General features: G+C 35.9%; 1 protein-coding gene across 1 annotated transcript in view; it reads left to right on the forward strand.

Annotated features, from left to right (window-relative positions):
• The window catches only part of LOC106514249 (dynein heavy chain 5, axonemal), a 25,138-nt gene that overhangs the window by 8,528 nt on the left and 5,993 nt on the right, over nt 1-10,617 (forward strand). Inside the window, exons 4-14 of the mRNA XM_014003424.1 lie at nt 943-1,161; nt 1,282-1,419; nt 3,055-3,231; nt 3,397-3,510; nt 3,648-3,755; nt 4,680-4,802; nt 5,042-5,257; nt 7,959-8,066; nt 9,190-9,275; nt 9,372-9,579; nt 9,678-9,791. Coding sequence (XP_013858878.1) covers nt 943-1,161; nt 1,282-1,419; nt 3,055-3,231; nt 3,397-3,510; nt 3,648-3,755; nt 4,680-4,802; nt 5,042-5,257; nt 7,959-8,066; nt 9,190-9,275; nt 9,372-9,579; nt 9,678-9,791 — 1,611 coding nt within the window. The remainder of the gene's footprint in view (nt 1-942; nt 1,162-1,281; nt 1,420-3,054; nt 3,232-3,396; nt 3,511-3,647; nt 3,756-4,679; nt 4,803-5,041; nt 5,258-7,958; nt 8,067-9,189; nt 9,276-9,371; nt 9,580-9,677; nt 9,792-10,617) is intronic.

Here is a 10,617-nt window from a genome sequence, read left to right on the forward strand (position 1 = left end):
CCATCCATCCATCCATCCATCCATCCATCCATCCATCCATCCATCCATCCATCCATCCATCCATCCATCCATCCATCCATCCATCCATCCATCCATTCCTGGGAGGAACCAGCTGGAAAAAGCTCTCATGCAAAGTTCACACAGAAAGTTGATCTGAGTACTTCTGTCTTTACAGCTTTAGTCAACCTATATTTTCATATTTTCCATTATCTATTCAGGAATAAAAGTTTCCTTAGCACAGAAAACTTATACTGTCTCACACCTCCTGAGATAAACCCAACCAAAAGCTCCCCGTATCCTCTGCTGGCTCTCACCTTTCTGAGGGGTCTTTTTACTGCACGTCTCAAATTTCTCTGTGGGTAAATTAATATCTCAAAGACAGACCATGTAGTTTACCTTGTAAACATTCACACTCTGACAATCCAACCATAGATAACTGTTTTTATACCTTCTTGTATTTTTACAGGTTTTTATTTTTTATTTTTTTGCTGGCAAACTGGGCTCTGGAGATCCTTCTTTTAAAGATGCCATGCAGTTGTTAGAGGAAAGCAAACATTTTATAACCTCTCCATAGTGAGACTAAATGTTTTATTAACCTCTGAGTGTTTTCATAACTGTTTGGTCCAAAAGCACCTGTTAGTCAGTCTCCAGAAGAAAAATAAGCACCTTCCTGTAGTTTATTCAAACTGTGGCCCCTGAAAATCCTCCTGTGGTGGTCACACCCTTTTTGAAATGGTGAAATGTGGAGGTAAAGGTTTTTTTCTTCTCTGTAAACCAGCAGCATGCATAAAGATGTAGAGCATGAAATGTTGTTTTATTGAGTTTCTAATAGTGCCCACACAGTCACAGTTAGTTCTGAAGCAAAATGTTCATATTTGATTTTGCCAATGATATGCAGCAGACTTCTGCTCTTTGTTTACATAATGTGTGCCTTTTTTACAGGATGTGAATTTTAATATGCTGGACACAACAGTTGGGGGGTTGTTAAAAAGTGTGGAGGAGTTGCTCTCAGATATCTTTATCCCCACACTGAGGAAAACAAACCATGGTTGGGGAGAGCTGGCCACCCCTCAGTCCCAGGCTGTGAAACAGGACCTCATTACCTCACTTGAAAGCTTTGTGTCTGTTCTGACCCGTGCACAAGAGAGCCTACAAGAAAAGGTAAGAAATAGATGCTACTTTGTGAGTAAATGCAAATAAATAAATATATTTTTACAAAGAAAGAAAGAAAATGTATGCATGCAGCAGCTCAAAGTAAATCCTCTTGTGGCTTGCTTTCAGATTATCCTGAAGGAGTGTGATACATTTGATTTGAGGATGCTCAAAAGCCCAGCAGATTACAAGGCTGCAGCCAGCAGCACAGAAACTATTGAAAAGATGGAGACCTGCATGAAATTTTGGATCAAACAGATAGAACAAGTATGATATTCTTTATGGCATCTTTTGTGCTAAACAGCATGTGGTCTTATTTCAAAAGAACATTTGTTTTTGTTCCATGTTTGGTTGAGTTGGTTTTGTCTGAAGTTGAACATATCAAGTGTTTGCCCAAAAATGTCACATGACATGTCAAAAGAAAAATCTCAAAATTGAAGTAACCAGTATTTGAAATATATGCTATTCTAAAGCAAAACAAAAAAGTTCAACTACAAAGCAGTTATGCCCGGGGTCCAAGCTGCATGCACGTCAACTTTGTCTCAAGCTGTACCCAGCACTTGTTGAGTTGTTTACCACAAAACTGTAGCATGTTGAGGAGTATTTATAAGGCCTATATGAGGCCTTAAGCTCTCAAATGTAGGTCTCTAGTAAAAGGGTTTCTGCAACCATATCCTTTTTGGTCCTATTATTTGTCTTTAGCTGCAATACAGTATTAACATCTTTCAACCAGAATGCCGACTGTGCCTCCTCTGAAATTATCCAAGCCTTCTCAATTTGGTCTTTCTAAAATTATCTTCATGTTGTTCATTTGTATCTCTGATCTCATTCCTAAATGTATCCATCATTGTCATTCCCAAATAGAACCTCAACATCTGACCCTAGGCTACTTGAAGTCCTGCACTTTTGTGACTTCTTGTCTTTGTAGCCTTCCTGTTCTATCTACCTACCTCTCATGCACACAGATACTGTCTTGCTACTGCTGACTTTCATTCCTCTTCTTCCATGTGCATATCTTCACCTCTCCAAGTTCTCTTCCACCTCCCTGTTTTTACCACAGATTAAAATGTCATATGCAAACTTCATAGTCCATGGAGAATCTTCCCTGACCTCCCTTAACTACGTTGATGATGGATAGAAAAAAATCTGCTGAAAACCTGTTTTATATGTATACATATTTTATTGTTAGGAAGTTTAACAAATTTACTTGGCACAAAAAGTAAGGATTTGTATTTGGTAGATTATTACTTTGTTGTAACAATGCTTCTTGACAACAAATCTAACCTGATTGGCAGCACCTGGAGGTACCAGAAGCTCAAAACAGGGATCAACAAAAATAGCAAAATAAGCTGTTTGATAATGACAGAGCGGACTTGGCAATTTCTTTATGTTCAACCCACATACTCAGCTCTACTGCTCATACCTCAAATGCATGTTTTTTTTTTACTAATTTGGTACCAGTTCAAAGAGAGAGAGAGGTAGAGAGAGAAACAGGTTTCACAACGGTATAAAATTGTTTGCCAAGAAGCGTTGTTACAACAAGAAAATAATCTACCAACACAAATTTACTTACTTTTGTGCTAAGTTTAYATAACCTATGAGTAATTTATTCATAGCAAAATTGTCATAAGTCCGCATAAGTTGTCTAAAACATTATATAGGGTTCCCCCCCAAAAAAACAAAAGCCTGGTGGTAGCAAAGTGGTAACATTTTTAATACAGGGGTGGGTAGTGGTAGGAGAGCACTTCATTGACAATTCTAGGTCCAAACCACTTATCCCGTTGCCTCAGTTTTCCCTGGCACTGGCTCTRAATATATGATGCTTAGCCTGGGGGCAAGTAAAGCCTGATGGAGAAATGATGTTATAGTGTGACAAGACCTTAAATCAACTCTGTTCTTCAGATTTTAGTTGAGAGTGACCTGCTGAGGAAAGACGCTGATGACCTCGGCCCTCGGACTGAGCTGGATCACTGGAAGAAACGGATGTTCCGCTTCAGCTATCTTCTGGATCAGCTGAAGAGCCCTGATGTCAGGGCTGTAATTGGTGTGCTCTTAATGGCCAAATCTAAACTTATCAAGGTCAGAATGACAACATTCAGTAGTAGTGGTGGCTCCACATGCACAACATGTGTACATTATTTTCTGCCCCAAATGACGAGAAAATTAAATTTAAATTAATTTTTGTTACACTGTAAAGTTCTTATTTATAATGTGGCATTTCAAAATGTAATTGTATTTTTTCAGTCATGGAGGGAAGTAGACAGAAGGATCACTGATGGAGTCAATGAGGCCAAAGACAATGTCAAGTACCTCTACAGTCTGGAGAAGTTCTGTGATCCTCTCTACAACAGTGACCCTGTAAGTATATATATATATATATATAAAAAAAACAACTAAATACCGTCTGTTGTATTAAAATGATCAACATGTACAATTCACCTTTGTAGAATATTGTTCATTTGTCACAATAAACAATATATTTTTTTGTTTTCTAGGTGTCAATGGTGGATGCAATTCCACGTTTGATTAGTGCCATCAAGATGATTCACAATATTTCCCGCTACTACAACACATCAGAGACAATCACATCGCTTTTTGTCAAGGTACTGTATTTTGATTACTGACTTGCATTACATGTCTGTGTTTATATAAATTAGATAAAATATATAAATGTATCACATGTGTAAGTTAGATCAGTGAAGAGATGTTAATGTGAAAATTAGACAAAATCTAAATAAATTGAAAACTAGATAATTTTCCTCTGTTAAATGTATTTAGACATCAATATTACACACCACTGGATATTACAAATCACGAATGTTTACAACTTCTTTAATGTCAGAGCAGCTGTTATGATGCTACATTACGTGACCGATAATTGCATTTTCAGCTGCTGGCAGGAAAAAATAATTCAAAGGAAGCAATATAATGTTGAATGTCTTAGTTTTGATTAATAACTTAAAATATGCTGGTAGAGCATTATTACCTGATTCAAATTTTAAGAAAAATACATTGCTTAGGATCTGTTTATGAAATAGGAGTTTACTGATTTATAATGGAGCAGGATTTGGTTTTCAGGTTAGACGGGTATAAAATGAAGCTAAAAACAAATCTGAACAACTTAATGATTCATACGTCAGATGTTTGCCTTAAACTCATTGACTGTTGTGTTTTGTCATTTCAGAAACCTGAAAGTATAATTTGAAATACAGAATAAAAAATGTTTTTTCATGCATCTATTTTATTTATTTACTTTGTTTTTATTGAACAAAATGAAACATTTAAAGATTTGCCCTCAAAGGCAAAGTTACAGTACCACATGTAGTCATATTACATAAAAATGCTTTTGCATTAATTACAGGCTTTACAGTGTTTGTGGAAATTACAGATCAAACACAAAACAAATTTTCAAAGCTTTATTGACTGTTCAATAAGCGGAACAAATTTCCACTTTTGTATTTTTACAGCTGTGTTCATAATGACCAATTTCTTGAACTCGTAATTCACAACTCACTTTATACATCCAGGTAACAAACCAGATGATCACTGCGTGTAAGGCCTATATCATTAATAATGGCTCTAATTCACTGTGGGACCAACCTCAGCAAGTTGTTGTGGATAAAATCAAAGCAGCAATTCACCTTAATCAGGTATGAAATAATACTGTTGAAGAAATATGCCATTCATAATCCAAATCAGGTATTTCATGTTTTTTTGTTTGTTTTTTGTCATTTTCAACATCTAAACTTTATGACTAGAGATATTTTCTCTTTTTTGTGGCTCTTATTAAAGAATTTTATTAAACGAAAACCTTAAATGTTTCATTGAAGTAATAAAATTATTGGGACGTAAATGACTGAAGTTTATTTTATATCAAACTGTGATTCAGGAGTACCAGCGGTGTTTCCATGAAACCAAGGAAAAGTTGAAACAAAGGCCCTCAGAAAGACAGTTTGACTTCAGTGAGCTGTACATTTTTGGAAAGTTCAATGCATTCCAGAGACGTCTCAACAAAATACTGGAAATGTTCGCCACCATGTCGACTTACTCTGTTCTGCAAGACTCCAAGATTGAAGGACTCGAAACTGTGGCCACCAAGTTTCAAGTGAGTAAAACTTGTCTCAAACTATTAAAAATARTTTCTTTCTTCTTTCAGCTCATGAATCATTGATCCCATTATTAGCCAGTTGAACTTGTAGTATTTTTCTCCTGTTAAGTATTTGAATGTTTTTCAAATGCTAATTGAAGCTTTTTACATCAAATGAGAGATTAAAATAGATTTTGGATTTCTCCTGTTTCAATAATACAACCAAAATGTTAGAAACTTTTCTTCTATGCGGTGGTTTATTGGGTTTCCTTGAAATCTACTCTGACATTCCTTTTTATTTTTTAAGTAACCATTTATTGGACATAAGAACATATTTAGGTGAAGCAGACCTATACTAAAGCCTCAAATTTACATTAATTTCTTTAAACAGTTTAATTCCAATACATGACAGCGTTTCCCTTGGATTACTGACTTTGGCTGGGTGCTTGTTGGACAGGGTGGGGATGAAAGTGGTGCACTGTTACCAGTGCTGGTGATTGTTGATGGAGGGTAAGAGGGGGTTGTAGAGTGTGACGTAACTAACTAATGCTACATCAGAACCATGTATCCCTTGGCTATAATCTCTGCTCCCTGTCTGGAAGTAGCTGAACTTTGGTGGTGGTGGTGGTGGTGGTGGTGGTGGTGGTGTGTGTGTGTGTGTGTGTGTGTGTGTGTGTGCCAGTTTTCATAGGCAGGTGCTTGGTTCTGTTGATCATAGGGGAAACGCTGCTTAAGTTCCAATAAGGTTTTGACAAAGAGATTTATTCTCCACTAGAACAGGTTATTGTTGTTTTCGTTCACAGATTTTGTTTTGAAAAGATATTTCTGTTTTTAAAGGTAGACTGCTTTGATTTATAAACTAATACGTGATCTTTGTGTTACTGTTTGTTGATGTAACATATGGGTGTGTTTCTGCTTCTTTACATGTACAGACTGCAGAAATGCAGGCAAAATGGGAGGTAATGTCTCACTGTGGTCTTCAGCTTTTATCAATGCATAGTCATATTTTCATTTTTTAAATTAGCTACTTGCAGTGCTTTCAATGTCTATAAACCACACCCTCTTTATATTTTTAACATACAGCACTAACTGCATGGGACATGAACAGATAACCATTTGTTAAAAGATTCATTCATCTGTGTTGCTCTTTTTAAAAAGCTAGTTCTATTACACTTTATGTATAATGTTTCCAATTTACTAATTTTGTGCTTGCAATATCTGTTTTGTGTTAGCCACATTGCAAAACCTGTCACCAGACGGCTTCTTTTTTTTCTTTTTGCTGTTTTTCCATACTTCTAAGTTACCTTAAAACTTCAGGAAAAAATACTGCTTACTTTATTTAATGCTGTTTGCCTTGGTGTTTCCATTATGATCCTATTTTATCTAACATATAAATGGCATAGTTCAGTACAATACTGACCTGTAACATTTATTACTATAAGTGATTACCTGTCAAACAGAACCTCAGTGTGCTACATGACAAGGTCAGATGAACATTCACTATACCAGTTTTTAGAAAGATGTTGGATTGAATTATGTGCAGGAAACTGATTCATTTCTCAGACTTGAACATTTTTTGCAGCCATGTAAAGTTTATCATGTCACATCACTGTGGGCCATCTCACTCTGAGCCAAAATGGTCATGAGTTACATGCACTTACAATGGTTGTACCAAACCTGGTGGTCACACCTCTGGGTGGTGGTCCTTCCTACGTCAGCATTGGAATAATGGTTTCTTTAGGCTTGTTAAACTAAATAAAGACTTATTGATTCCCTAACTGTTTAAAGTAAATGATTACAATTGATTACAAAGTATAAACTATAATTCTGCATCTGAAATTCAGTTAAGCACAAAATATCCTTCATTAGGAATTTATAACAATTTATCCAGGGACAGCAGATGAAAATTAGCCTTTGGCTTCTGGTGCATTTACAGAAATGTCAGTTAATGTGCATTGTCCCTTCTAAATAAATTAAAATAAATTAAATAACAACAAATAAAAAAAAATCTTTAAAAGTTCTTCATTCTGCTTACATTTATAAGAGCCTCACACTTATGTATTACATTTTTATTTTCCCTAAGTTGATCAAAGTACAAAGTCTTTCATACAATGTCTTATTATTCACCAATTCACATCCACTAATACATAATTTCTTTTATTCTACCCACTTCAGTAGAAAACATAACTGAATATTAGTTTCTTCATCATCAGTGACTTTTTTTCACTAATACATGATTTCTATTGGTTTTACACAAACATATTGTGTTTCTTGTACACAATACACTGTTGTACATATTGTAGTGTGTGTGTGTGTGTGTGTGTGTGTGTGTGTGTGTTTGTGTGTGTGTGTGTGTGTTTATATCTCATTGCATGGTTTAAGATGTGATGTTTCATTTCAACATTTATTCTAAACTTTGTTTTTAATCTTGAAGAACTTCCAGACCTTGGTTGATGTATTTTGAACACTACATATGAACGTTTTAATATACAGTTCTAACACACATCTGGAAGCAGGTGAAAATCAGGTTGATTAATTTGAAGAAGATTGTTGTGAAGATTGAAGATTGTTGTGCTGGAAGTTTTCCATAAAAAAACAATGCCTAATCTCTTGAATCTTTTGTTTTGAATCAGAATACATCTTTTATTACTTGTGCATATATGTTACATTTTTATTACTTGTGCATATATGTTTTAAACTGAATGTTTGTGTCTCATAGGTTATTGTGACCAATATGAAGAAAAAGCATTATAGTTTCCTAGACCACAAAAGAACTGACTTTGATGTTGACTATGAGGAATTCTGCAAAAACACAACTGAGCTCCATGTAAGTTAATTACTGTCACAAAATTACAAAAATGTTTATATGCTCTGTATAGCATAAAAAGGCTATCATAATTGTATTTTGCATATTATGCAAATTCTTTAGACAAGACATAAAATTCTGTTATAAACAGTGATATTTGTTTGTAGTTTACTTTAGGCCTTTATTTAAAAATTCCCGAAATCTGTCAAGTGCAAATGGGACAAAATACCTTTTATAAAACTTGACTCTTAAAAACACTTAGTTACAGTTGGAGTGGTGTGAAGACCTGAGGTTCAGAATCTAATAATGTGTGACTCAAACTGAAAGACCTATTATAACTTTAATAAACAGAATGAAAAAGCTGACGAGGCAATAAATAGCTAAAAAGAGAAACTAGGGAAGTCACAAGGAATTACAAGTTCAGGAACATAAGAAAACAGTACAGCAGAACAATGAAAGTGTTTACTATATGCTGGGGAGGTTCATAAGCAGATAAACAGGTATGACTGATTRCCTGAGAGCAAAGACAATTGATGGGTAAAAAGTCAAATAAAACAGGAGAACTAGGTTAACATCAAAACAACATCTATGAGAAAGTATGATTAAACAAAATTAACATGACGATAAAATAAACTAAATCTATAAACACACACACACACACACACACACACACACACACACACAAACACACCTCTGTGTGAATTAAACCTGCCCGCTGGTAGGTATCCCCTTTTATCAGGCATTAATTTGTCTTAAACATTCTTTGTAAAACTGAACCAAGCTAGTTTTGTCAAATTGTTTGGCTCAGGAACCAGTTACATACAATTTTGATCCTAAAACCCAGAGCTTTTTTATCTCAAGGTCAGTAAACTCAGAGTTTATGAATCAACCCAGAGTTGGTTAAGCTTTTTATTCTAGAATCTCCCTCTGAGACCAAAACAATGCATGCTTAAACAGCTTTATAACATTCAGGTTTTTTTTTTTTTTAGAATTTTGAAGGTCTAATACTGTATAAATCTAAGCTCAGTTCAAACAGTGCATTTAGATTTATTTTGGAGTGTGATGAAGTTTGGGTATGTTGATTATTAGGTTGTAGCTGAGTCATTTTAGTAAACTGTACTCTTGTTTGTGTTTGCATTTCCAGAACGAGCTAAAGAATTTCATGGATAAAACCTTTGAGAAGATTGAAGGTACAGAAAGAGCTTTAAATGTGCTGGCAAAGTTTGAAAGGTATGCTTGTATTGTTTTTTTTTCAATAACTTTGGTTTATATTTCAAAAATCTCTAAATCCTTGCTCCCTGTCTGTTATTTGACTTTCAACAACAGACTGGGCATTCCGGATCTCGGCATTTATGAAAAGTATCTGAGAATTTTTCAGAGTTATGGCCTCGACATCGAAATGGTGTCTCGCTTTTACATGAAACATAAAATGGATCCACCCATTGGCAGGGACATGCCACCAGTGGCAGGTCGGATAAAGTGGACTCGGCAACTGTACAGCCGAATCCAGGGTCCAATGGATVTCTTTAAAAAGGTTTTACAGAGTTTATGACTTTGTAGTTTGGCTGGGCTTTGGTTTTGTACATCCACAAGAATATCCAAGTCTTATAATGCTGTTCTATCCCTGTGTAGCGTCCAAATGTTTTTTCGACAGCTGACGCTAAGAGGATTATCAAGAACTTTAACAAGGTGGCACGGCTCCTGTTGGAGTATGAAATACTCTACCATCACAGCTGGATGACAAAGGTACAAAAAAGGCAGATAAGAATATAGATTAGGAAGTAAATTAAAACAGAATGAGGTAGTAAAACTGACATAAGGCATTTATGATCCCAATATGTATGGCATGCATAAATCAGGGTTTGTTTTGAAAATCTACTTAATCACTGATCCTTTCCATCACTCAGTGTTTCCCCTACCATTATACAGGCCAACGAGGTGGCCCGCCCCTCTAAGAATTTCACGGCATGTAGTCATTTTTTATTTAAATAAGGCCAGATCAAGTCGAGAGCTATTTTTTTGCGACCCTCCATATCCACCTCTCGGCAAACTTGGGGGAAAAGACGGCGCAGAGCGAGGCTGAGCGCTGTGTGTGGTCCTCACAAAGATAGGAAGACGTTTGTGAGTGATTAGACGCACAATGAAAACTCTGCTTCTAATCACGTAGCACCGATGCGACAGCTTTGCAAGCTACTTTTTCTTTCTTTAAAAGAAAATGTGACGGGTGAAGCCAAAGCATGGTTGCCTTAACAATAATTACTGCCCTTTTTTTTTTTCTCAGCTTCACTCAGCTGCAGGTGAACACCTCCCGCGTTTCCTGGACCATTTTCCACCGAGGATTACGTCGTATTTTATATATATTTATATTTCTAAAAAAAACACTTAGCAGCATTTCCCCTGTGTGTTCACGTCACGAACGCAACAAAACCGCGACCGATCAGCTGACTGTTTTTAAAACGAGGGGCAGTGACTTTACAGCAGCTGAACCTGTCCACCTGCAGCGCAGCTCCAACCAGACCGGGACTTTAGAGTTCATACATGTCAACCCCTTCAGACGTTTACGTGTTTAATG

The sequence above is a fragment of the Austrofundulus limnaeus genome, unplaced genomic scaffold, assembly GCF_001266775.1.
Source record: "Austrofundulus limnaeus strain Quisiro unplaced genomic scaffold, Austrofundulus_limnaeus-1.0 Scaffold18, whole genome shotgun sequence".
Taxonomy (NCBI): Eukaryota; Metazoa; Chordata; class Actinopteri; order Cyprinodontiformes; family Rivulidae; genus Austrofundulus; species Austrofundulus limnaeus.